The 27,478-nt window shown below is 53.7% G+C and overlaps 2 protein-coding genes and 1 long non-coding RNA gene across 4 annotated transcripts in view; 1 reads left to right on the forward strand and 2 right to left on the reverse strand.

The window, feature by feature from the left end:
* The window catches only part of SAR1A (secretion associated Ras related GTPase 1A), an 82,198-nt gene extending 81,313 nt beyond the window's left edge, over positions 1 to 885 (reverse strand). Inside the window, exon 1 of the mRNA XM_058696581.1 lies at positions 874 to 885. The gene's annotated coding sequence lies outside the window, so the exon portion shown is untranslated. The remainder of the gene's footprint in view (positions 1 to 873) is intronic.
* NPFFR1 (neuropeptide FF receptor 1) lies at positions 60 to 18,780 on the reverse strand. Its single transcript, XM_058696582.1, has 4 exons — positions 18,458 to 18,780; positions 3,754 to 4,068; positions 2,126 to 2,225; positions 60 to 982 (listed from the first exon to the last, which is right to left on the reverse strand). Exons 1-4 carry the CDS (start codon positions 18,462 to 18,464, stop codon positions 97 to 99), a joined length of 1,308 nt encoding a protein of 435 aa, XP_058552565.1. The 5' UTR covers positions 18,465 to 18,780; the 3' UTR covers positions 60 to 96.
* Positions 18,781 to 18,821: 41 nt separating this feature from the next.
* LOC131492790 (uncharacterized) lies at positions 18,822 to 24,067 on the forward strand. Of its 2 annotated transcripts, none has more exons than XR_009252293.1 (4): positions 18,822 to 18,912; positions 20,475 to 20,643; positions 23,398 to 23,530; positions 23,641 to 24,067. It is a non-coding gene; the product is annotated as an uncharacterized LOC131492790 (long non-coding RNA). The 2 variants fall into 2 exon arrangements; XR_009252292.1 differs by having other exon boundaries at positions 18,871 to 19,104.
* Positions 24,068 to 27,478: the final 3,411 nt, after the last annotated feature.

Genomic DNA, 27,478 nt, shown 5'->3' on the forward strand with positions numbered 1-27,478 from the left:
ACCGTCTCCCGACACCACACCCGATTGCGGTCCCGTCCTGGCCTCCCATGTCCCGTCGGGGCCCCCAGGTTCAAGGGCCCGCCCTCCCCATGCCACTCAGATATCCCACGCTGGTATGGTGAGGGGCAGGTGGGGGCAGCCGGGACGCTCCCCGGCTTGGGCCAAGCCGTGGTGGGCCACCCGGCCACCGCGCAGCGGGAGGCGGCCGGGCCGGGGCGTCCCGCTGCTCCGGCCGGACTCGGAGGGCAGGCCCGAGTCGCTGGGCTGCACCTCCACGGAGACCGGCGCGCGCAGGAGCCCGCCGGGCCGCTCCGAGTAGGCCTCCCTGGAGCTCGCCCACTGCGGCGGGCAGAGGCGGGCGCGGAAGGCGGCCTGGAAGCCGCGGCGGAAGTTCTCGTTGAAGTAGCCGTAGATGATGGGGTTGGCGCTGCTGTTGAAGAAGGCCAGCCAGTGGGCGAAGGGGAAGGCGTAGACGGTGACCAGGTGCAGCTGCGGCTCGCTCAGCTGGCCGTAGTCGATGAGCAGCAGCAGGGCCCAGAGCGGCAGCCAGGACAGCGTGAAGACCAGCGCCACCATGACCAGCATGTGCACCACCCTGGCCCTGCGCCGGGCCCCCGGGCGGCCCTCGGGCGCCGCCGCCTCCCCGCCGGCCCGCGCGGGCCCCGAGGCCTTGCAGAGCTTGCGGGCGATGCGGGCGTACATGAGCACGATGAGCGCCAGGGGCGCCAGGTAGATGTGCGAGAAGAGCACGGTGGTGTAGACCCTGCGCATGCCCTTCTCGGGCCAGGCCTCCCAGCACGAGTAGAGCGGGTAGGAGCGGTTGCGGCCGTCCACCATGAAGTGGTGCTCCTCGCGCGTGACGGTCAGCGTGATGGCCGAGGGGCACATGATGAGCAGGGCCAGGGCCCAGATGACCGCGATGGTGACCAGCGCCTTGCGCAGGGTCAGCTTCTCGCGGAAAGGGTGCACGATGCAGCGGAACCTGCGGGGAGGGGGGAAAGAGGCGGGCTCGGGACGGGTCCCAGGGGTCCCTGTGCCAGGGGCGAGGGCTGCCCTGGTCGGGGCTGGGGGCTGGGGCGTGTGGGCACGCCACGTGCATCCTCGCACCGCACCGTGGGCAGCTTCCAAGAGCAGCTCCCGCAGTAGATCCAGGTTCGTTTGCCTGCAAGCTGGTTTCTCACCTGAGAGGGAGTCAGCTCCCCGCTGAGTAGTCAAGGAACAAAGGCAAGGAGGACGGGAGGGGGAACGGAACTGCCTGCAGTGGGAAACAATCCTTTCTGTGCACTTGGGGGGGGGGGGGGCGGGGGGTTAAACTGATTAGCTGGCAGCTAGCAAAGTGATCAGCCTGCACATTCTGTCCTTGAGTAGGCTGATTAGGTGGGTGCATCAAAGAACACTTTTAGCTGTTTACGGATTCTCCAGAAAACCTTGGGAGTTCAGGTGTGGAGTCTACGTGACAGGCTGTCCCCATGTCATCTTGGCCAGTGTCCTTGCCTGCCTCCCATGCTCTGGGCAAAAGTGCCCAGATGAACCCTTAGTGCAAGGGCTCACTGAGGTGGAGGAGGGGAGAAGGACCTGTTGCATGCATTTGGGTTTTATTGCTTGCAAAGCTTCCTTGGCCCCTGGCTCCCTTCTGTTAGCGGGCCCATGCTTATGAGAGACTCTGATGGAATCTGAGGCTGAAAGAGACCAGAAGTAGCTTCTGGTAGTGTGGACATGGGGAAGTGGTAAGGCCTGGGCTGCCAGGGAACAGCAAGGGGGGCATGGAGGGGGAGTGAAGGAGCAGGAACACACTGAGCCCCCTGCCCTCAGAAACTGGCTTTCCTGGCTCATTCTCATGAGTGGCAGGAGTCACGGCTTAGGAAACGAGGCCTGCCCTCAAGCTCTCATAGGACCCAGGAATCCCTATTAAACCTCGGCAGGAGCAGCCTCCAGGCCTTCCAGAAGGAGGTGGAATTCTCTGCAGGTCCCCCCAGTATAGAGGGCAGACAGCCCCACAACCCTTCCCTTTATGGCTCACGATTCAGCCCCAGGCTGAATGGTCATGCCCAACCATGGAGACAGAGGCTCTTCCTAGTGCCGGGCCTCTGTCAGGCAGGGAGAACCCAGCCGGGAACCCTCTCACCTTTCCACAGCAATGGCCACCAGCGTGAACACGGAAGCCGACACGGACATGCCCTGCACCAAGCCGCTCATCTTGCATGTGGCGTTGTCAAAGGGCCACCCTGCAATGACAGAGCCCATGACAGAGCGAGTGCCTCATCCACAAAAAGCCGGACACCTTGGGCCATTTAGACCAGTCCTCACGGTGGCTCGGATCTTTCCTCCATGTCCTGGTGGTGGTGGTCATCCTCTCATCTGCTTACACACTTCCAGAAATGAGGAACTGACCAGTCCGAACAGTCCAAACTACCATGGCCGGTTCTCACCATTAGAGAGGCAATCTTTTTTTCTTTTCTTTTCTTTTCTTTTTTTTTTTTTTTTTTTGAGCACGTGAGAGAATTCTAAGCAGGCTCCACACTGAATGGGTCATTCCAACAATTTTTAAAATTGAGGCATGTGAAAAGGACTGGAAGACACCACCTTACTCAGCTAGTGACTTTGCCTTATCACTGTTCTTGCTGCTTGTGTGTGCCTGTATGTGTGTGCACCTGTACATGTGTGTGCGTGCATGCATGCCTGTGGGTCTAGGTGTGCCAGGAAGCAGAAGGATGAGCAGTTTATGTTCAGCAGCTGTGAAAGAACTCGAGATCCAGCAGTGAGCGAAGGGCCCACCAGGCTGAGCCAGTGCAGCTGAGGGGAAATTGTTTGCCCTGGCTCTACTACTCGGGTCCTGAAACCTACAGAAACACAGGCTGTGATTCCCCAAGTCGGGTCAGTCACTGGTAAGCCCCTGGATGGGGCTTTTCAGGCTCTGGATCTGGGCTCAGGAGCCCCGAGCTCAGGGCCTACGAGCTCAGATCTCTAGATGTCTCCATGGCCCTGGAAACTAGTCCTTCCCCATGTAGAGTCTCAGGGTGTGTGGAGCCTAATTCTGAAACAAGGCAGGCAAATCACGTGGGAGAGAGTAGACAACAGAGTGATCCCTCTGACATTTGGAAGATGGACAGGTAGGAGTTGAGAGGTTCGGTGGTCCAGTTCTGCCTGAATCCCTTCTACCAAGTCACTGCTAAATGGCCAGCCCGTCTCTACTTGGACACTTCCAGCGACAGGCAGTTCACTACCTGTCAGACGGAACTCTCTTTCGTTGGAGAACAACTCAAATAAGTGGGGACTATTAGTTTCTTATTCAGAGGGAACCTGCCCCCCTACGACTTCTTCCCACTGGTTCTAGTCCTGCCCAGGGGAGCTACAGTAACACTGGTTAGAAATCTGGGCATGAGGCCATGGGACTTGACACTTAGCTGGGTAACAACACACATGTCCCTTAATCACTCTGGGCATCAATCTCCCCGTCCCCCAAATCAGGATTTTGTGGGACGCTCATTGGATTGCTCACTGGATTGCTCTAAGGATTCATGCATAACTCACTGGATTGCTCTAAGGATTCATGAAGGTAATGCAGGAAGAGTAGGTCATACAATGCCTGGAACAAAGAGAATAATTAACTCATTGTATCTGTTATTTCTAACCAAATCCCTCAGCCACAAGACTGTCTTAAGTTTGAGGCAATGACATCTTGGCCAAGAGACCGAGCCAACCACGCTTTCGGGGGCGAAGGGGACTCTCACTGCCTCTGCTGCCTCCACTCACCAGTGATGAGGTTGTCCACGAGAGTGGTGGGCATACAGAAGATGCCCACCAGCAGGTCGCTGACAGCCAGGTTGAGGATGAACATGTTGGTGACGGTGCGCATGTGCCGGTTCGTGAGCACGATGAAGCAGACCAGAGCGTTGCCCACCATGCACAGGAGGAAGATGAGCACATAGGCCACAATGAACATGGCTGCCACCGGTGAGGAGTGCTGGTAGTAGGAGGAGAAGGTGAGGTTTGCAGCCAGGGTGGCCTTGGCATTACTCCCATTCTGGCTTGGGGGCCAGCTGCTGTTGGGAGGCTGGGCGGGCTCCCCTAGAAGCAAAGGAGCATACAGGTCAGGAGCCTTGGCAAAGAAGGGCTGACTGGCTCCTTGCCATTGGGTGCGACCCTTCCGCGCTCCCAATCCCGACCATGCCCTACCGCGCCCGATCGTGTGTTCAACTCCAGTTGCAACCGGATTCGCTTTCGACCCACAGCACCCAAACCCTCATCTCATACCCCGACCTTGTCTCGTCCACAGCTCACTCCCCGATGTTGGCTCTCCTCCATTCCCATCCAACTCCCCCGCCTCTGCCCCATCTGGGCTCCATCCTTCTTAGCCCCGCTGTCTGCCCCAGAGGCTGACCTCTAAGGACTACATCGGCCAGTTTCCCTTGCCCTCTGGTGTCCGACCAGGTTCAGCCAATGGGAAGCGCTAAAGGAGATTGAAGGACTGGAGAAGACAGAAGGCAGGTTACTCATCTCCCGACCCCCTCCATGCCTGGCCCAGTTCTGCCTGTGGGGCTGTCTTTACGGATACAGCTCCTACCAGGTGACCCTCTTCCATGGCTCTAGCTCTTTGAGGGCCACAGTGACACTATTTTCGCTCCTTGCACTGACAGCTCCCTGGGATCGCCAGTCCTGGGTGCTCGTCCATCCCTGCTGGTTCTCTTACCTCCCCTCCCACCTCCCATAAACGCCCCCTATTAACCTCTTCAGATAAACACTTTCTGAGTCAACCGCCTGTTTTCTCCTGGGACCCTGACTATTATACCCTCGGAATCTCTGTTGTCCCTCTGCATCGCCTCTACAGAACTTTAGCTGGGAAAGGCAAGAAGGCAGTAGACAAAGGGACAGTGAAAGAGGACTCTGAACCAGGGTAAGAGCAAAGGCACACATTAAATTTACCAGAAGACCACCCAAAGCCAAGGCTACCCTGCCTCCTTCACTCTGTCCCATCGTGGCATCAGCTGCTTCACTGGCACAGCGTCTAACAAAGCACTTGCATATGTGTTATTTTATCGAACCCTCCCAATCACCCCACGAGGTAAACATGTTAGGTATTAGCCCCATTTGAAATGGGAGAACTGAGATCAGAGGGGTTCTGTGACCTTCTCAAGGTGGCTCAGGCGTATACAGCAGAGATGGTCCTTCTCTGTGTATCTCTGAGTCAGTTTCACGCTTTGGCGTGTGCTTCTCCAGCCACCTTTGGGAAGGAGCAGTTTGGTGTCCAACCACAGCTCCTCTGGGAAGCCATTAGATGTGGTGACTCATGATGTTGTCTCATAAACTCTCCTCCTGCCTTCCTCTGGGACTGAATGTGGTCTGTTCCAGGGGACGAAGAGTCTTTGGGGAGTCTTCTGTCACATCCAGAGCTCAGCCACTAGCCTGGAGACCCAACGGAGGCTTGGGATCTGGAGGCTAGAGACGCTTAAGGGCCAGTCAGCTGGCGTGACCAGGGCTGGAGGGACCAGCAGGTGTATCAGGGGCACTCAGGGTGGGGGTGGGGGTGGAGACGCTGCAAACCTCAGGTGCACGATGAGAGGAGGAGGTGATACCCCCTGCTGAGGCATTCCAGGGCGTCCAGTTGCACCCAAGCATCTTTATTTTAATATGGAAGATGTCAGACATGCACAAGAGAGAACATTATACTTAGTGCACACAAGAGCGTATAGCTCAGGGAACCATTACAAGGGAGTAGGGTATAAGGAACTGCCATGTGTACATCCTCCACCTCCGACAATGGGCAACTCAAGGCTAATCTTGTTTCACCCATAGCCCCACCTCTCTTTGGAATATCACATCACTTCCTTTCATCCACAAACATTTCCAGTTTGGATTGCTAAAAAGTAGGACTAAAAAAACAACAACAACAACAACAACCCACATAACCACAGTGTCATTATGATACCCAACAAAATTGACCGTTATGTCTAATATTATCAGTTACCCAGCATCCAGTACTCAAATTCCCTGATTGTTACATACTTTTTTTAAACATTGTTTGTGTGCTGCAATCTGTACACCCAACACGGGGCTCGAACTCACGACCCGGATATCAAGAGTTGCATGCTCTTCTGATGGAGCCCTCTAGGCACCCCTGTTATGTGCTTCTGAAAATCGTTGGTTTGCTCGAGTGAAGATCCAAACAAGATTTCTGTTACCTGTTATTATGTGGCAAACCACCCCAAAGTTTAGTGGTGTGGCACTGGAGCTTGGCGATCTGGGTGGCCCTTCTGCAGGTTCTCTGAGGATCACCCATACAGCTGTGGTCACCTGATGGCTTGACCAGAGCTGGGAGGCCCAAGATGGCCTCCCTCACGCGGCTGGTGGTTAGTGCCAGCTCTTGGCTGGGGTGTCTTCATTCTCCTCCACGTGCTCTGTCATCCTCCAGGAGGCTAGATGGGGCTTCTTTACAGCTTGGTGGCCATAGGCTTCCAAGCCAGCAAGAGGAGAAGCTACAGTCTTCTTAAGACCTAGGCTCCAGAATTTTCACGTCATTATTTCTGCCACCATCAGTTGGCCAACGCACGTCACAGAGTCAGCCCAGATTCAAGCTGCAGGAGAAATGGTTTCTACCACTCAGTAGGAGGGATGGTAATGTGACGTTGCAAATGTGATTCATTAAGGTCCATCACTGTAAACTCGACTGCCACCTCCATGTTGCATTTGGTTGACGTGGCGGTGAATCTCTTAGTTTCTAGGTTCTCCTCTGCCTCTCTCCCCCTACACTTTGTCGTATAATTGAGTGAGCCATTTGTAGAATTTCTCACAGGCTGGATTTTGCTGAGTGCTCCCTTGTGATGTCATTTTTACATGTTTTACTCTGTCCGCTGTATTTCCTGTAATTGACAATTAGATCTGAGGGCTCAATCAGATTGTGTCTCGTGGGCTTTTTTTTTGGGAAGGCAGCTATGCTCACCACTAAACCACCAACGCACACTTGTGGTCTCTTTGTTAATGCCAAGCTTGACCATCATCCTGATCCCTCCACTGTCGGGTCCCGTCCGCTTTTCAGCAATATTTTCGGCAGAATCCACTAAGGATTATCGCGGAACCCTCATTGTCTTTCAGATACGATCCAAACTCTTTACTTGGCCTCCCAAACACTCTGCGGTCTGATTTCCTGTTGCCATCTCTGACCTTGCTTCCCTGCCACATCCCCCTTTGCCCACTATGCTTTGTTGCTCCTGCCTCCCCCCTTTCTTTAGCCCTCGGCTTAAAGGCCGTCTTCTCCGAGAAGCCCAACCCGATCACTCTGTTTCAGGCAGGTGCCCCTACCCCATTTATTTTCTCTCGTAGAATCTTATTTATTTTCCTCCATTTGTCAATATTTTATTTGTTTTCACGTTTACTGGGTTTTTCCCCCCACCCTTGGAAGTCAGTAGCCATAGCCCCAGCATCTCTGCAGTGCCTGCCCGTAGTAAATGGTTCAATAAATGCCTGTTGAATGAATAAATATTTGTATGAGGGGAAAAGGAAGGAAAGGTGGATTTTGACATCAGGTGATAGGGTCCTGCTATAAGCTGGCATTGCTGGTGTCGGAAGGCCTTCACAGGCTCCTCTGGAAGGAACCCCCATCCCAGTGTCTGTTGGGAGCTTCTCCAGGCAGCTCACCCCTCCGGAGCACCAGGTCAGCTCTGAACCAGTCCCCATGACTCGAAGAAATCCGTGGATGTGCATGGGTAGACTCCAGGCTGTCTGTCCTCTGCCCTTCCCTCGAGCCTCAGAAAACTGCTAAGTGAGCTCATATTCTGCAGTCTGTCCCTGGGAGGCGCCCGGGAGCGACCCTGCCCATCTCTAGACCCTTGGCTGAGCGGGGCGTCCGTCTCTATCATTCGTGCAGCTATCGGCATTGCAAGATGATCCTTTCTCGAAGAGGAAGGATTCCTGACAACTCCCCTGGGTTGAGGAGCAGCCAGGCCTCCCACCCCAGCTGAGCCAGGCCAGCAGCCAGAGACCTCATTAGCACCCTGGACTTGTCCTTTCTGGGATCTGCCCAGTGGATACATTATCCTTGTATACATTGTATATTTACAATGTGGATACATTAAAGCCTGTGAAAATCTCTTCCGCTGAGCCCAATTAAAGCATTCCCCTACTGGGGGAGCTTCCTGGAGATCTCAGGATATAATAAGGGTTGCCTCCAAGGCATTCTGATAATCGCAGAGAGCAAGCCCAGGGCCAGAGAGAAGATGGGGGTAAGCTGGTGCTCCATGTGCGGTCTGGGCCAGCAGCGTCAGCATTAGCTTGGAACTCATTAGAAATGCAAATTCTCAGGCCTCACCTCTGATCTAGGGAGCCAGAAACCCTGGGGACCGAGAAGCCCAGCTGTTTTAACACATTCCTCCAGGCGATTCCGATGCAGTCTAGTCTGAGAACCACAGATTTAAAGGACTTGGACCGAAGACCCTGGAGATAGTGGACACACACAGACTGGAAAGTCCCAGCCCTCCTCCCCGCCTTCTTCCCGGTGACTTCAGGCAATAGGCTGGATATTTGTGTCTCCTCAAAATTCACAAGCTGAAGCCTAATCCCCAATGTGATGAGATTTGGAGGTGGAGCCTTTGGGGTGTGATGAGATCACGCTGGGCAGCTGTCATGAATGGAATTAGTGACTTGTAAAGAGACCCCAGCGAGCTCCCTCCTCCCTTCCAGCATGTGAGGACACAGCGGGAAGACGGCTGTCTGTGAACCAAGAAGCGGGCCCTCACCAGACACCGAATCTGCGCCTTGACCTTAGACTTCCTTGCCTCCAGAACGGAGAGATGGGTTTCTGGGGTCTCTCAGCGCCCCGCCCTGTGGTATTTTGTTACAGCAGCCCCGAAGGACGGGAACACCGCCTCACCCCTGTGGGGACTCAGCATTACCATCTTGAAAATCGCGACACACAACGCCTGGCTATGACCTAGCGCAGGTCACGTCGCCACCCTGGGAACCAGAGTTCTCTCTGGTGAAATGGAGGTAAGCTCACGGGTACCGAAAGGAGGTGTGGTGAGTCAGTAAAATAACGAGTAAAAGGACCTGGGCGCACTGCTGGGCACATGGCTCACCCCACGCCTTAGCTCTGTGATCGGTAGTGTTGACAATGGGAAGTTACACCGTGGATGCGAGGACGAGATCCTCATAATCTTCTTGGTCTGGGCCACCCCGCAAAGCCTGAGAGATGTGCGAGGGAGCAAACACCACCACAACGAATGCCTTGAGCACAGAACCAGGCTGGGTATTTGTTTCCCTGAGTCCACAGCGGTCCCCTCTAAGAACGTCATCGTTACCGCCACCTGCCGATCCGTCCTGGCACCGCGTGGGAGCTTCGTCCCTCACTGGAGACCTGGGGCTCACCATCCAACAGCCCTTCCTGAGACCCTCCTGAGTGAACATGACCTGGGCCGGGAGGCTCCGGGGACCTGCTGAAGAATACGACACAAAACGGCACAAATGGCTGCTGAACACATGAGACGAAGAGTTGCAATTCGTTTGTGATCAAAGAAGTGCGGTTTTAAAGAACACCCTTCTCATCAGGCAGGATGGTGGGGAAGGAAAGTGCTCGGTGATGGCCAGAGAGTGGCTGAGGGTAGGTGGGGGGAGGGGGAGAGCACACGGCAGCTCCACCTTCACAGTGGGGCACGTCCATCCGGCACCCTGCAGAGGACTTGCTCCAGGATCTGGCCCGGTCCAGCTCTAGGGACTTATCCTAGGGAACAAGATCTAATGGTGTGGGGGGAAATAGCGACCACGGGTTGTAGTAGCTACAAAATAATATCTAGGACAAATCCACATTCCATGTAAAAAGGTGTGCATGTGTGTGTGTACGAATGACAAAAAAAAAATAGTGTTTGTCCACAGGGATGTTTCAAGTGCTTTTTATTTTCCTTTTCACTAGCTTGCAGTTTGACCTTTGCCATCAGGAAGAAGCTCTGATTTTTCAATGTGATTTTAATTTTTTTTTTAATTTAAAAAAAATTTTTTTTTTAACGTTTTATTTTTGAGACAGAGAGAGACAGAGCATGAACGGGGGAGGGGCAGAGAGAGAGGGAGACAGAGAATCGGAAGCAGGCTCCAGGCTCTGAGCCATCAGCCCAGAGCCCGACGCGGGGCTCGAACTCACGGACCGCGAGATCGTGACCTGAGCTGAAGTCGGACGCTTAACTGACTGAGCCACCCAGGCGCCCCTCAATGTGATTTTAAACCGATTACACCTGTGGTTCTAACCTCTGACTCAAATCAAAATCACCTGGCTTTTAACACTACAGCACTGCCTCCGAATGAATCGGAATCTCTGGGAATGGGGTCCAAGCACTGGCGTTTTTCTTAAAAAGCTCCCCTGGTGATTTTTCACGTGTTACGAATTTGCGAACCATTGACGTTCATCACGGTCCGCGCTTTCAAGGCGCTTCGGGTCAGTGCGTCACACTGTGGGACTCACCAAACTCTTTGAGACCCTGGTGCATTTGAATTCATTTTACAGATGCTTTCCTAGTGCTTTGTCCTGATATACCAAGAAATGATCCCTGTCCCGATAGAACTCACCGTCTTTGAAAGCTCCAGAAGTGCCCTCGATCATCCACACACTTTCAGGGGAGTGGTGGGCGTGTGGGGCTGTGGCTCACCTTGCACCCCTTACCCCTTCTCGTCTTGGGGAGTAAGCCCTCTCTGCGTGAAACCTTAGAGGGACTGTCAGTCGGGTGTCTGTACTCGCCCCTGGCCAACGGATGGCCAATCAGACCTTTTCTGCTTTGGAGTTGGCTCTGGATCCTGATAACACAGCTTCTCCTTCTGTTGGATGAACTAGCCCCACTCTTCCAATGCGTTCCCATTGTTGATTAAGTTAGCCAGAGACCGTTCCTGTTGCTTGTAGCTCAACGTATTGACTAATACGAGGACATCAAAGTTGATCATCTTTGAGCCTCCTTGGAATCTGTGGAGTCCAGGTTCAAAACCCCAGGAACAGTTGGAAGGGGTAGGGACAGAGCCCCAAGGTTCCTGCTCCCCAGATTAGATATCAGCCCTCCCTATGCTTCCTCTACCAGGGCATGTCATCTTCCATGAAGTCTTTGCCGGTGCAGACGGGAGAGGACATTGACCTGGGAGTCCGAAAACATGGCCTTGAGAATTGGCCAAGGGGTGGTCACTCCAAAACTTGCCTGGAAGAGGGGCTCGTGGGGGTGTGTGTGGGAATCTGATTTGAAGGCGAAGCTTGGGAACTTCTCTTAAAGCTGCTTTTGCCCAGTCTTTACAAGGAGGTATGTTTAGTTTGGGGATGTTTGAGGACCACTGATGGGGGAGCTTAATCCTGTACATCACCCCTTGGTACGGCTCTGTGAACTGGGGGGACCCACTTCACTTCCCTGTGTTCTCCGTGGCTTTCAAAGGCAGATGGCCTGGGCTTCTTGGACTCCCGACCTCAAGGGGTTGTTCCCAGGTTCAGTAAGATATCAGAGTAAATGCTAAAGGGTTTCATAGACCTAAGGGCTGCGTCTTGACTATATCAGCTATCTGGCAGGCAGCTGCAGGGGACCAAGGGGTTATAGCGAGGTCCCAGTTGATTTGGGTTTGTTCCCAAGGAGACCAGCCTGGGCAAGCCCTGTGGTGGGGCCGCACAGGGGAGTGAAGGGTGGGTGTGTCGGGCAATCACTGCTGAGGAAGGAGGCTTCCTGAGACCCGTGACCTCATTTCTGTTCCTCCTGGCAGCTGAGCTAAAGCCCACCACATCCCAGGCACCCACTGCAGCAACACAGATCTTGCAAGTCTGGCCCTTCTTTTTAAAAAAAACATATTTTTTAAACATTTATTCATTTTTGAGAGTGAGAGAGACAGAGCATGAGCAGGGGAGGGGCCGAGAGAGAGGGAGACACAGAATCGGAAGCAGGCTCCAGGCTCCGAGCCATCAGCACAGAGCCCGACGCGGGGCTCGAACTCACGGACCGCGAGATCATGACCTGAGCCAAAGTTGGACGCTCAACCGACTGAGCCACCCGGGTGCCCCAAGTCTGGCTCCTTCTTGATGAGTAAGAGCAGGTAGGCCTCCCAAGAATCCTTTGGGTTGGCAAAGGCCAAGGCTGAGGGCTGAAGGGTTCCTGCAGCAGCTGAACGAGCCAAACCAGCCTCTTTTTGCACTTTCCCTTCTACTCTGGAATCCTTTCATCTCTCCTCACTTCCTCCTGGAGCCCTCCAGATTTCTCTGTTTTACTCATTCAAAAGCTAGATTCCGGAAAGAAGGTTCTGATGCAAATCGTTTACCTCTCGGTGAAAATTGACGACACTGAGCTGCTCTTTACTCACATATTAAGCCTATACTCCCAGCTCATTTAAAGGAATTTCAGACCTTAGAATATAAGGGTAGAAGGAATTTACAGGGAGAGCAGAAAGGGAAGGGACTTTCCTCTCTCTTGCTCTGGGTAAGGCTAAGCATATGGCCAGGAGCATCCTTTCTGGGTTCTCTGATTTCTTCCCCAGGGTCTACCTGTAGCACTGGTCACATTCAGTTTCCTCTTCAGCTATGTGCAGAAGTGTTTTTTCTTCCACGAAGCTAGAAATACCTTAGGGGCAGAAACAACGCCTGTTCCATCTCAGAAAGATTCCCCACTATCAGGCACAGGGCACAGAACATGCAGACAATTAATAAATGGTGGCAATTAATATAGGTCCTGAAGGCTATCAATTTTCCTCTAAGCACTGCTTTAGCTATATTCCATTGGCTCTGATATATACCGTTTCCATTACTGTCGAACTACTTTTGATACAGCATCGAGCTCTCTCTGACAAGGGAAGAACTGTTCACCGCACAGATAGGAATCAAAGCTCAGAAGCAGAGACATGCTCTTGGAGCAAAGGAGGCAGTTTTGCTTGGCTCGAGGATTCAGAGTCCGTCAAGGAAGCCAGGTGACCCAGGCTGAGCCTGAGCCCCTCATCTGGTTCTGCCACCTGCAATCATTTTCTCCTCTTCTCTTGGTATCATCCGGCCACCTGTTAAGATCTCCAGTGTCCCTTTGCAGCAACTGGGGATCTTTGATCCAAGGGGTCCCTGCCTTCCCCAGGCTACACCTGCAAAGCCGACACGATGCATGTGTCATCTGAAACCTTTCCTGAAGAAACAGGCACACAAGTGGCCGGACCCAGACCCGGTCTACCCTGAGCTCAATCGAGAAGTAATGGAAGTGAACATTTAACTCCCTTGGTTTCCATTCTTCCCCCACCAGTACTTCCCAACCAGGCATCGCCACCTGAAGCTTCAGCATCCCTGTCCCAAGATCCTTATGTGCTCTCTCTAGCATGATCTTCTTTCAGGAATAATCCTGATGAATTGGTTCACACAGATGAGGAAATGACTCATAACAGCTTCAAGTGCAGTGTCTCTTTTCGGTGTTTGCATTTCAAAGGGAGTCAAACCTTAAATCAGAAAAAAAAAAAAAAAAAAAAAAAAAAAAAAAAAAAAAGCTCCAATGGTTCAATTTTAGTTACTAAAGAGAGAGTGGCAAGAGGTTTTTGAGGAGAGACTGAATTTAATTATTTTGCATTTGGATCCTAAGTCGATCTGGTAGAAATTAGCGGTGTTTGTGAGTTCCACTCTCTGTGCTACAGTTTCCTCATTTCTAAAGCCAGGGTTGAGCACCTGCTCACCCAGGCCTCTCCTGGCTCTCGTAACCTGGGGTCTTCGCAGTGGAATGGCCACACAATGATGGGAGCAGAAGTACTCACTGGCAGGAGCAGGACAGACTGCCGTCAGACAGACCCTGGCTCCTGGGAGAAACAGACAGGCATCTGCCTGGCCTCTGCCTCCCAGCGGCAGCTGAGACCCCTCCCATTCCCCACTCCTCACAAGCCAGGAAGGTGCCAAGGGTCATCAGCATGAAGCCGGATAGCCGGTCTCCATGGAGGCCGCAGCCCCAGGTGTCCCCAGAATCGGGGCCGTTTGTGCAGAAGCCAGCAGACCTGCTTTAGCTCAAGCCGGGGCAAGCGGCACCTCCTGAGCGCAATTTTACCGTCTGTTAAATGGAGGTGACGCGGTCTCCCTGCCCACTTCCCCGGCGGGATGAGCAGCTCCAAGGCGGTGAAGTGTTTTGCAAAAACGCACAGGGCACAGTGCCTCTGGCAGCGTTTCCAGGGGGCCTGGAAAAGCAGAAGCCACCCGGACAAGACGTTTCTGTGTCGTGCACTGGAGGCAGATGAGCTGGCTGACTCCTCTCCTCTCTCCAATGACCTTCTTCCGCTGCCTGGGCCGCTTCTCCACAGTACTCCCACCTCCAGCCACTGGACGCGTACCTCCTCCCAGCCCCGGGGGCCTCCCTCGGCCACACGGCTCCTGGGCCAGGCGGCAGCCATGGAGGCTGCCACGGGTGCCAAGGAAGCCACTAGACGGGGGCTGGGCTGGAAGGGGGGGTGGGGAATAGGTCTGATTTGCTGTGCTCCGCTGACTTAGAGCACGGAACACCACGGTCAAGGCCAGTGGAAAGTCTGATGGGGGTTACTGCCCGGCTGGCCCCCAGCAAGTCTGCAGGAGGCTCAGCAGACGGCGGCGGCCATCTGTGGGCCCTGGGAGGTTTTTGGCCCTCAGAGACCCCTCCAGGCCATATTTTTGGTCCAGCCACCCAAGAATTCCTTCAGGCTCCCATCAGCACTCCCTAGTCCAAGCTGGATAATGAGATGTGGTGAGGAGCTAGCTTCTAGGCCAGCTCTGAGTGCTAGGAAGTTCTTCCTGATGGTTGAGTTGAATCGTCTTAATGTAACTTGCCTCCACCTGTCCGAGTTCCGATCCCTGGGGCCACATGGAACGAGAGTGAGCCCCTGTCCCCAGGATCACCCCCCTCTCCCTACCTTTGTCCCACCAGAACAACCAGGGGCTCTTCAGGGAAAGGGGTTCTAGGCCCATCTTACTGACGGTCCGCTTTATTCTGTCCAGTAAATGTCCTCAGGAGTACAAGCCAGGGCTCCCTCATTGTAAATGTACACAGTGGACTTTTTGGACTGAAATTTAGGACTTTGCATTTCACTTACATTTACATTTCATTTTCTTGGTTTCGATCTGCATGTTGAGATACCCTTCAATCTTCAGTCTGTTGCCATGTGGGTTTTGTGGTCCTTATCCAAAGATTTCATAAGGATGCCTTTCAATTTCCCTCTAAATTGCTTAATGTCAGGTCCAAGTGGGAGCCCGAGGGACCCTTACGTTGCACTGAAGCCTTTAATGAAAGCCCTGTCATCAGTCCTCCAGCCCCTTCCCACATATTTCCATCAATTTCCAGGGCTCTCACGAAAGATCTTTGCTGTGTCCTGCCGAAATGCTGCAACTCATCTTTGTTCCAGTCTGAAGGAAGAAATTTGGGGGGCACCTGGGTGGGTCGGTTGAGCAACCGACTTCAGCTCAGGTCATGATCTCACGGTGTGTGAGTTCAAGCCGCGCACGCGGGGCTCGAACCCACAGACCGTGAGATCATGACCTGAGCCGAAGTCAGAGGCTCAACTGATCGAGCCCCCCCAGCACCCCCCCCCAGTCCAATTTGCTTTTAAACAACACTAATATTGGGCTACTCACGAGTACTACATTATTTTCCTTCTTCTTGAAAAAAAAAAAACAAACGTTTTTTTTAGAAAACAATGATGCGCTTCTTATAAAACAGTCCTGGGCACTAACTACCAAAGAAGAGAGTGAACATCACTGAAATCGCACACACAGAGATAACCCCGCGGCCAATGTGTCCGTGACGCCTCTTGCTGTACCCCTTCAGCCTGAAGGTCCAGCTGTGGTGGACCGTTCCTGGCACCTCCCGCACCTCACCAAGCCTGCACCTGAGGGCGTCTCTCCTCTGCTTCCTTTGAAGCCAAGAACAGGAACCTTCTAGGAGTGCAGGAGGAGAACCAGTGGAAAGGAGCAAACAGCACCAGCTTCCCATCTCACGTGGGGGAAATCTTGGCCGCTCTCTGCACGTTCCCCAGAGGGTCCCGAGAGGGACAGAGCCCTCAGGTGCCCGCAGCTAAACCCAGCTCGTTCATGCACCCATTTCTTGTCTTTTCTCCCTCTCCCACCCTGCTCTCTCTTTTTTTTTTTTTTTTTTAATTTTTTTTTAACATTTATTTTTGAGAAACAGAGGCAAAGCGTGAGCGGGTGAGGGGCAGAGAGAGAAGGAGACACAGAGTCTGAAGCAGGCTCCACGCTCTGAGCAAGAATTCAGCACAGAGCCTGATGCGGGGCTCAAACCCACGAACTGTGAGATCATGACCTGAGCCGAAGTCAGACGCTCAACCGACTGAGGCACCCAGGCGCCCCCCGCCACTCTGCTCTCTTGACGTCCGCTTTCAAGCATCAGAGAAACTCCCCGTAGCTGAGCCCTTGTCTTAGGGTACACTTTCAGAAGTGGGGGAATCCAAACGAAGATGTTAGCGACCATCTCTTTGCAGACATTTTACATACATCGCCAATAACAAGCCTACGTAATCTTGCGTAAAGGGGATCGTACTCTAGGTGGGTTCTAAAACCTACTTTTATGAAATTACTCACAGTGGGCAGGGAACATACTTTCATGCCTGTAAATACAATCCTCAATGCAGTTCTTAATGTCTACATGCTATGCCACGGCAGATGTGTTTCATCATTTAATTTACTTAATTATGGGCCTCTAGATGGTCTCCAGTTTTGCACTGCGATGAAAAAGCTCATGCATGTACCTTTGTAAGTGTTCAGGACGGCATCGTTTGACAAAATTCTGAGATCTTCAGAATTGCTTCATTGTTTGCTAAGTTTTCTCTACGTGTTTGATAATCTATTTCGGCATTTTCTTAGAGGCCAGTATTAATCTTAGCAGGTTAGAGATTTCTTTTCTTTTTTTAAAAAATCTCCCTTTACTTCCTTTTTTGAAAATCAGGACAGTTGCCCGTCTTCAGTTTTCTCGCATTTTTTTCATCCTTTGTAATTTCTTTTAAGGCAATGATTACATCTGCCTCCACATCCCTGGGATGTCACTTGTCTGGGCTTCGATGCCTTCTTCCCCTCAACCTGTCTTGGGTTTCAATTTCCTCCTTATGCTCTTTATTCTATCATTTGGAGTAAAATTGCCTGTGCCCTGCTCCCCCTGCCCTCCCTTGTGCGTTAAGCTTGTACCACCTATCTCGAGCCCTGAGCCGAATTCCTTATTACCCTTGCTCAGCCTTCGAAAGCTCTTTGCTCTGCCTTTGTTAATTTCCCCGGGCTTCTCTTCACTCGAGCTTTGGTGTTTTGCTAACACTGTGCTTGCGGATCCTGCCAACCTTCCAGATTCATCTCGGGTTATGCATTCCTCACCGCATCTTTGTGTGTGTGTGTGTGCTTTTCAAACCCTGCAAGTGCAGCGGCGCAAGACATTCTGTGAAACTCTCTTTTCTTTCTTGCCTGCAGTCCAATCATTTCCTTGGAATTTCAAGGTTTTATGATCTCTTGAAGTAGCCTCTCTTACCGGTATGAATTTGTTACCACGCGTCTTGCCTTATTTTACCCTTACACCCACCCTGTGAAGCCGGCTAAATGTAAGTTTCTCCCTTCAACCGATGGGTAAAGGGGCGCCTGGGTGGCTCAGTCGGTTAAGCGGCCAACTGCGGCTCAGGTCATGATCTCGCGGTCCATGAGTTCGAGCCCCACGTCGGGCTCTGTGCTGACAGCTCAGAGCCTGGAGCCTGTTTCAGATTCTGTGTCTCCCTCTCTCTGACCCTCCCCTGTTCATGCTCTGTCTCTCCCTGTCTCAAAAATAAATGTTAAAAAAAAAAAAAAAAAAACAGATGGGTAACCAGTGACCCAGAGAGGTTTAGGCACCACCCCAAAGACACCCAGCAAACCAGCAGACCAGTCCTCAGTCCTCTAGGCTCTTAGTCTAAATATGGTTTCCCTTGCCCACCATGGCTGAGATGGGGCTCTGGACCCCCCACTTGGTAAGGTTGGAGCAAGCAGTCTTCTACCAGGGACTTATCCTTCAGAGTCCTGCGGGTCAGGTCCATAAATCCACCTTTCTTCTAGAAAGAAAAATTCTCTCTGCATGGAAGAAGTCTCGTCTAGAATTCCATCGCCACCCCCCTCCCCCCCACTAGTCCCACTCCTTCTAGCCAGCAAAGTCGGTGGGTGACAATTCCACTGAGGTCAATAGCTGAGCTCACCTGGTTTCAAATGACCCCCTGCCCACGCAGGAGGCAGGGTGCATGCACACAGGGACAGAGAGGCACCAGATCTCTTTCTCCCACCCTGTCTCTCTGTCTCTGTCTCTGGCACACACATAGACGCACACACAGTACGGAGCACTCTAGGTCTTTCTCTCTCCCTCTCTCAGTGTCTTTCTGCTGCTGTCACACACACATTGTCACAGTGCCTGGCTCTGGACAGCTGTCAGTGATCAGATACCCCAGCCCCTTTGCCCTCCCTTGGCTCACTGCTCCTGAGTCAGTACCAGAGCCCACCCTCAGCCCCAGCTCCGGGCTCACTCACCCTCCATGCTGCCCACTCCTGCCGGCTCTGGGGAAGGGCACAGCGGGCCCCTCCGACCTGGCAGGGCAGGGGGGGAGGTCTCCGGGCGCTGGGTTGGTCGGCCTGCCCGCGCCCCTACCTCTGAGCTCAGCGGATCGAGTCCGGGGCCGGCAGGAAGCGGGCAGGGGCGTGCGCCCGCAGGGCCCGGTCCTTCGCGGGGTGTCGCTCCCCCTCAGGGCCCAGAGTGAGCCCGGCAGGGGTCGGGCTCCCGCGCAGCGCTGCTGCCTGCCCCGCTCTGCAGCCGGCAGCCCGCTGCCCCTCGCCTCCCGAGGCTGGAGCGAGGGAGGGGGCCAGCGCGCGGCGCCGTCGCCATGGCAACCCGCACGCCTGGGCCCGCCGCAGCGCCCCCTGCCCACTGTGCGCCGGCCCGTCTCGTGGACGAGGCCGTCTCCGCAGGGACCCAACGCCCCTCCAAAGTAGGGGACACTCCCCACAGCCTACCGCAGCTCTGGCAGCGACGTCCACTAACTCTGTACCTCTCTCCAGTGCCACGCATCCCGGCCCCCGTCCCCCCACCTCCTCTTTATCCCACCCCAGCCTGACCCCTAGTCACCCACCCTAGTGTCCAGGACCTTGGGGCCCCGCTGAGAAGGGGATGAGAGGCAGCTGTGAGCACACAGGAGCGCCAAAGGAGGCAGGTGGGGGCTCGCCATCAGCTCTGAGCTCTGCGAGGAGAGTGGGGACAATGTGTCTCCTAGATGGCCACTGACTTTGGAATCAGGGAGCCCAGGCGTTCACCGCTTTCCCCCTGGGGCAAGTTTCTAAGATCGCACCCTAGTCTCCGTTTCTGCGTTTGTGAAATGGTTTCGAGGGGAGTACATGAGATGTCAAAGTTTCTGCCCAGCACATAGTAGGTGTCCAACAAATGGTCCCTTGAGCCGGATGGGAGCGCCCTCCAGTTATCCAAGCCCTCATCATCTCCCAGTAGTCACCGCCATAGACTTTTGTCACATGAACGAAGATCCTGGTTTCCAGGCAGATGAGAGTGAATGGCCCATTCCTTCCTGTATTGGGGGTGGGGTGGGGTGGGGTGGGGTCTATATCCGGGGTTTTGAGGAAAGGTTTGGAAACCAGCTCCTTCCTAGCCTCCCTCCAGCTCCTCCTCTGCCCTGAGTGGCTGTCCGAGTCTCAGGGCTGGAAGGCCTTAGAGGCCACTGGGTCTAACCCCGCCCTGGGGCAGGTGTCTGGATCCTCAAATCACCCTCTCTTTGCCCGGGATAGATGGCCCTTAGAGAAAAGGGGGGATGGAGAGCACTCTCTCGAGGCCGCCCTGCCGCAGGCTTAACATCTGATTTTCTTTGGGCTTTTTTCTTCCTGTGGCTTGCCTCAGGCTTATCTGTTAAATGGGACAAATAATAGTACTTATCTCCTAAAGCCGCGTTGAAGATGAATGGAGTTACTCTATGTGACGCACTTGGAATAGTGCCTGGCACATATAAGTGCTCCATAAATCTTACTCATATCATTACCGTCTTGAGTCCACCTTCCAAGGGACGTGCTCACCGTTCTTAGAGTCCCTCTGACTGTGACAGGTCCTATCAAGCCGCCTTGATCAACGTGGAGGTCAGGGCACCGCTGTAACATCTGCATAGCCTGGCATTGCCATTCACTGTAGGTGTGACTTCGGGGAAAGTTATGTAACCTCTCTGTGCCTCAGTTTCCCCTATCCTACAAAATAGGGATAATAACAGTACCCACCATACAGTCAAGCACTTACAACCGTGCCTGGAACACAGCAGGTGCTCAGTAAATAGGAGCTGACTTAATTTGGGCACTAGGCTTTGACTCAAAGCCCACTTTTTCACTCCCGCCCCCCTTCTTTCCCTTTTCCCTGCCTTTCACTTTTCCTCAGCAGCCACATCGTTCTAGGGCATTCACTTAGGCTTGTGGCCAAGTTCGCACACTCCCCATCTTTTTTATTTGAATGGTTCTGGATCACAAAGCCTCTTTTTTCTTCCTTCTGCCTCCTGTTCCACAGACTTCCTTCTTCCACCTTTGCACGATGCCTAAGTACACGAACACGCCCAAGCACCACCCACAACGATCTCAGTGGGTCCAGCCTCTGAGGGGCAGGGAGGGCAATGCCGTGGATAGAAAGACCTGCGTGTGAATTCTTCCTCCAACATTTATTACCCGTGTGACCCAGGGTAAGTCATTTAAGCCCTCTAACCTCCTCTTCCCCATCTGCACAACGAGATTTATGATCCTCTTGTCAAGGCTGCTGTGGGATTAGAAGTCAGGTGCCCATAATACGGTGCCCTTCCTTATCCCCAAACAGATAGACTGGGTAAAGATCTTTCCATGCAGATTAAAAAAAAAAAAAAAAAAAAAAGTGCCCCCTTTCACTCCCCTCCTTATCCCAAAGGGGCTCCCAGGAAACCCGAGGCACCTCAACGTTCTGGTTTAGATCATGCCTTTCTCCCAGGTTCACCTGAACGCAGGGCTGGGGTACTTCCCAATCCTGAACCTCAGATCCAGAGCCCTTTAATCAAGGCACCACTACTCCTATTTTGCAGGTGAAGCCACTGCATTAGTCGATGCCTTACCCCACACTGCACAGCTGGACAGTGGCTAAAAGAGAAAGAACCCTCTTCTGGACTCCTTGGGCATTGGCCCTGCCACCCCCACCCCAGCCTCGAGGGTCTTGGCCCTCTGACAGCATCTGAGAAACTATGGGTGTAATCATCCAGGGCACAGAAGCGATCTCTGTCCATCTGGAGGGGGTCTGCCCTTCGGGGCTTCCTTCTCTGCCCATTCTGGCCAAGCTCTTGGCCTGGCCCCTCATCCTCAGGGGGGCTGCTCCCCATCCCGACCCACCCCCATCAGCTGTAATGCAAGGAATCTTTTCACGGAAAGCCCCACTGTCCTGGAAACAGATTTCCACCTGAAGAGCTGGGTACCAGGAGGTGGCATGAGGGCAGGGAGACTGAGAAGGTCCTTGACAGGAGAAGAGCCTTCTGTACTGAAGAATCAATGTGGACACCTGCTTGGAGAAGGGTCTCAAGGGAGCAGGGGAGGAGGTAGAGGGGGATCTTCTTAGGATCAAGCTTTCTGGGGTGGGGGGCAGTGAGGGAGGTCAAAGGAGACAATATCATGCCCGAAGGACCGCCTTTCTCCTTGGAAGTTTATTTTCTCTATTTTTCAAATTTATTTTAGACAGAGAGGGCATATAAGTGGGGGAAAGGGACAGAGGGAGATGGTGGGGGGCGGGTAGAGAGAGAGGGGGAGAATCTGAAGCAGGCTCCACTCTCAGCACAGAGCCCAATGCGGGGCTCGATCCCACGACCTTGGGATCATGACCTGAGCCCAAATCAAGAGTCAGATGCTCAACTGACCGAGCCACCCGGGCGCCCCAGTCCTTGGAGGTTTAGTGTCCTGGTCACAGGCCTTGGGTGGTACGGATGGAATGCACAGGCCCAGGCCGGCCCTTCACACGAACTCCTTCTCCTCTCAGCGGGATTGGAGGTGTGTTTTGAGCTGCCTGAGAGAGTTGATAGGAGCCTGAGGAGAGGTTGGCATGAAGCTACAGGGTGCCCTGTGGGAAATCCTGGGCGGTGGGAAAGCCAAGCATCTCTGATGGGAGACCCAGTCTCTCTTTCCCAGCCTGGAAATGAAAATGCACTTGGCCTTTAGGGCAAGGAAGGCCGACGGCACAGCCATCATTTTGAAAAGGTTCAAATCCACAGGGAAGGGGTAGGGGTCTCAGCCTGGTGGCAATACGGTCCCTGGGAAGCAGACCCCAGCACGCTGCTGGGGTTTCCAGCATCTATTTGGTGGTAGCGGAGGGGGTTAGGGGAGGAGGGACTATGCCCTTGAAGGACGAGGCCAGGGGAGCTGCAGAGAGGCTGGGGTCTAGACCGAGGTGGGGGCCCTTTCTGGGAGCCGGGAAGGACGTGCCCCTCCTTCTCCCGTCAGCCTCTGAGGAGCGCTTCCTTCAGAATGCTTTCAAATGCTGATTAGTGAGCTCTCCCTAAGGAAGGAGGTCCGAGTTGTTATCTGCATTTATAAATGACGAGTGAAGGCTCTAATGGCTGACTCACTCCTACAGCTCGGCTACAGCGGCATAGCCCTGGAGGAGAGGCGGGGAGTGCGAAGCAGACAAGCTCCCCCAACCGCAGGCCCCAGGGAGGGCCCCAGAAAGAACCCAAGGCAGGAGCCAGGAAGCCTGTGCATTTGTTAGGGCTCTGCCCCCAGCTCCCTGCTCAGTCTTGGGCAAGCCTCTCCACGTGCCCTTTGGAACACTCCCTCTGGAACTCGGTGTTCCCATCTAGATAATGGGAGTGGTTGGGGCACGTGGGTGGCTAGTGGGTTAAACGTCCGGCTCTTGATTTCGGCTCAGGTCACGATCTCACGGTTGGTGAGATCGAGCCCAGCACAGGGTTCTGTGCTGACAGCGCGGAGCCTGCTTGGGATTCTTTCTCTCTGCCTCTCTTAAAAATAAATGAATAAAAACAAAATGAGAGAGGTTTGGACCAGAAGAACTTTCTTACTCTGACAGTTACCTTCTCCTCTGGAGAAGGTAAGTCTCTTCTTACCTTCTGGAAGGTAAGTCTCTTCTGGGGAGAGAAGAAGTCTCTCTCTGGAAGAGAAGTCTCTTCTGGAAGAGGGGCGGGGTGGGCTCCTGCACCCTGGGCGGTGGCTGTGCAGGCGTCTGGCTCAAAGCGGGGTTCAGGTCAAGTTCCACAGTGTCAGGAAGAACACATGTTTGGCAAAGGTGTTGTTGAAGCTTCTTGGGGAAGGCGGGCAGCTTTCTGGAGGCCGCCCAGGGGCCTCCTCCAGGTTGGGGTGGGGGGCGCTTTTGTAAACCATTTCCTGGGCTCTGGACGACAATTCTAAGAAACATCGACCGTGTTCGAAAGGCTTGGGTTTGAATGCCAGTTATTCTGTCTGACCTTGGCCAGGATCCCGGGCTCCTCCAGTCCTCAGTGTCTTCATCTAGAAAACGGAAACACAAAAAGTAGCGATCTCCTACGTCGCTGTGGGGACTAAGGGGGAAAAGAAATGGAAAGCACTTGGCAGAGTCACAGACACGTGGTAAGCTGTTAGTGTACATTTTTATTTTGCTTTTTTCACCCCCTCTGTTTTTTTTTTTTTTTTTTTGGTGTTGTTTCTTTGTTTTTTTTACTCTGTTCCTTTTTTTGCAGTGCTGGTTTTCCTTTCCCTCAAGGTTTGGATCCTTTAACGGAAACACAGAGCTGGTGATCTGCTTGGGCCGGGGAACAGTCACACCCTCCCAGGGGAATCTGTGATTAGGAAATGTTACCAAACCTAGAGACAAGGCCAAGACAGAAAGTGCACGCTCAAAGTGCTGTTCAGCAGGCTTGCCCACGTGAATGTACCACGGTGGTTTGTTAGTTGCCGTTAGCGAAGGGCACAGGCTCTTAAGAAGTTACCAGTGAACTTGTGGATTTGTTTTACAGCAGGAAGGAACGTCGGCCCCGGGTGACCATTTCTTGCCCCAGCTGTTTCTTCCGTAAAGAGCTACATAAACTCCAGTCCCTCAAGTGCTCTGGGAATCAGCTTTATCAGCTTACGATTCCCTCATCAGTTAATAAAATTGAATGAAATCTTTGGCACGTGTTCATGCTATCGTAAGACACATGTGTTTAGCTTCTGAAAATTACACTTGGGCGCTGCCTGCCACAGGGACTTTGACGTGGCGAGACTGGGCCTCAGCCGGCGAAAGCCAGGCTCTCAAACTTCAGGGGGCCCGCAGACCACGTGAGCGTCTCGTTAAAATGCGATTCGGACTCAGAAGTTCTGGGGAGGGACCAGGCCTCTGCAGTTCCGACACGTCCCCAGGTGCTGTCGATGCTGCCCGCTCAAGGACTACGCTTTGAGTGGCAAGGGCCCGGGCAACCTCTCAGGGAGGTTCTCTAGGGAACCCCCTTCGCCATCCTGACAGGGGCCCGAATAAGATCGATCACAGGGAGAGCCTAAACATAAGCAGTGGTCTCATAGCGGCGGGACTTTAGGCACAGTGGCAGGCTGGTGTGGGGGGTGCTAGGGGACTGCCCACGCGGCCTGTGAGTACCAGCTACCGGCCACTCCACTTGGGAAGAGTCCCAGCCACGGTACCTCGTGGCTTGTGAGGGATGGGAGGACCACAGTGAGGAGGATGTCCTACTACTTGTCAGTCCTTGGGAGGCAGACTTCCCTGGTGAGATGCAAAGGCCCTCAGGCACGAGCAGCCTGGAGTATTAGAGGAACAGCAGAAGCCAGTGTGCCCAGAGTGCAGTGAAGGAGCGGGTAGCACGAAACAGCAGTAATGGAAGGAGGAAAACATCAGGCTTGAAGACCATTATAAGGACTCGCGTTGAAGTGCATTGGAGAACCGCCGCAGGACTTGGGCGGATGAGTGACTTGGGATTTAGAAGGCCGCTCTGGGTGCTGCGCGGGGGAGAACAGAGGCCCTTCAAGGTGCAGGGGTGTGGGCTCCGCTTCCAGTCTGGCTTACTGGGGCTCCAGCGGGCCTGGGAACCTGTAATCCAAAAACTCCCAAGTGACTGACTCTCTCGTGTGGTCCAGAGACCCAGGGCCGTCCCTTGCACAATTTCAGGAGCCCGTTCGCGTTGTCCTCTGTGTAACTGGTGCCAGTTAGCTAGAGTGCATCACGAATGACGCCCACTGGGGCCGTGCGAGGTGGCAGTCCCGCAGGGGCCACCTCGAAGACACCCTAATTTAAGTGCTTCCGGTCTACAGGAAAGAGGGTGCCCGGGTCCCGTGGCTGTAAGAATTTGGATGCACACACACGGTGCATCATGAGCCCCAGCTGGCCCCGAGCCAAGGCCTTGAGGGCCTCACCATCCTGAGTCATCTGTTGACCTCCAGAGCCTGCGACAGAGTTTCAGAGATGCCTTAACCGGTGAGCGTGTGGTGAGCAGGTGGCGGGCGGGGGGTGGGGGGGGGGGGCGGGGGTGTCTGTTGGTCTTCTCATTCCCCGTGGGAGTCGGTCTCCCACCAGCATCCAGATGTGCTCCAGCGATGCGTGACAGGCGTGTGTGCCCTGAGAGCCGGGAGGTTCTTGCGGAAGCATTAGGGCCGTGCTCACACAAGGCAGGTGTCCGCGGATGGGAGAGGAAGCTCTCGGGCGTGTGAAACGGGTACAGCGCTCCTCACCGAGGGCTGCTTCCCTGCATCATCTGTGGCTAACCCCTCCGACATCAGGGAAGGAAGGCAGCGGGAGCACCCGTTTCCCAGATGAGGAGAGTGAGGCTCAGAGAGGCCTCTTCACAGGACTGTGATGCGAAAAGCCGCGTGTGAGCTGGAGAAAGCCGTCGTTTGTCCTGCCCGAGCCGGCCTCCCAGTTCAATCCCCGGCTCTGTTCCTCTCTGGGCCCTTGCTAACCCCTCACTGACGCTGTCTCCTCACCTGCTCGGTGGGTGCCAAGGCGGGGGGGATTGATTGCTAATGGTAAATGAGAAACACACACATGCCTGCCCGGTGCTGGTAAACAGCAGGAGCTCACTGGGTGCTCTTGCTCAGACCTAAAGCAGCTGGGTTTTGGCCCTTCTCTGAGGGCGGGGTCCGGCCCACCGGGCCCTGAGACACAGGTCTGGACGCAGCACTGTCTGGCTGCTCCTGGGCCCGAGTCACGTGGTCCCCAGGCTGCCCTTCCCAGCCTTGGCATCTCTCCAGGGGCTCAGGTCAGGCCTTCTGGGGCGGCCGCCAGCACTCACCCTTCCAGAAACTGCTCCCACACCAGGGCCGGCTTTCTGAGAAGCACCTGGCACGTCTCACAGAGAGGACATCACCCAAGCGGGGTCCGACATGGTGTTCCGGAGAGACTGGCGATCGATACCCTCTACGTGTGGTGATGGACGTCAACTAGCCATTGAGGTGGTCTTTTCACGATGTGTACGTAGACTGAATCATCGAGCTGGACACTTGAAGCTAATATAAGGTTATACGTCAGTTCTATCTCAATGATAATTTAAAAACCCCTCTAGCCCCACACAGCTTACTGTCTACGTTAATGAGACTTTGTTATACCACCGTCTTCTTCAGCATAATGGTACCACGCCAGGAAACCCTTGCCCAGGAAGTAAAAGTTGTAAAGAAGTCTGTCGTTCATTCTGGGAGCTTCCCGAATCATTTAAAGGAACCAACTGCTCAGTTCTTTAGTAAATAGCATCAGCCAAGAGTGTACATCTTAAGACTCTTTGAACTCCTTGCCTCAAAATGGCGTCCATCCCTAAACCGGACCATAATCTTCACCCAGCCTCGGGCAACGTGTCTGTCTCCGCCACACTGAAAACCCACCTGAAACCAGACTCCGAAGTCCAACCACCGTGACTTCTGTCCTCCCACAGGGAGGATAGGAGTCAGACTCTCTCGAGGCAGAGCTTTTCTGCCGCGAGGAGTCTCGAGCTTTGTCTGATGAGCGGACCGATCGGGTGCTATTTTTGGTGAGCCAGCGTTGGGCCAGAAGAAACGGAGCCCTCTGTCTGGCCTTCGGGGTGAGGGTGGGCAGCCTGTATCCAGGTTGATCCAAAATGAAGAAAGAGGGATCATATGTTCCAGAAAGGCCGCTGGAGATCTTCTGGTGCGGCCCCTTTACAGACAGGGAACGGCCCAGAGAAGGAAAGGGATTTTGTCCAGCTCCGCACTAGCTAGGGTTGTTACGGGACTCAATGAGTTAATATCTGCCATCTGCTTCGATGGCACTAAACTCTGTCTGTTAAATAAAAATAATGGAGTCTGTGGCACAAAACTCAAGACAAACTGAGTTGGTCTTTCAGATTTAGAAAACGAAATCGGACTTAAAAAAAAATTTTTTTTAAGGTGTGGTGTCTGGGTGGCTCAGTCATTTGTGCGTCCAAGTCTCCATTTTGGTTCAGGTCCATCTTGCAGTTTGTGGGATCGAGCCCCGTATCTGGCTCTGCGCTGACGGTGCATAGCCTATTTGGGATTCTTTCTTTCTCTTCCCCTCTCTCCGCTCCTACCCTGCTCGTACTCCCTCTCTCTCAAAATAAGTAAACG

The sequence above is a fragment of the Neofelis nebulosa genome, chromosome 13 (genome assembly GCF_028018385.1).
Source record: "Neofelis nebulosa isolate mNeoNeb1 chromosome 13, mNeoNeb1.pri, whole genome shotgun sequence".
NCBI lineage: Eukaryota > Metazoa > Chordata > Mammalia > Carnivora > Felidae > Neofelis > Neofelis nebulosa.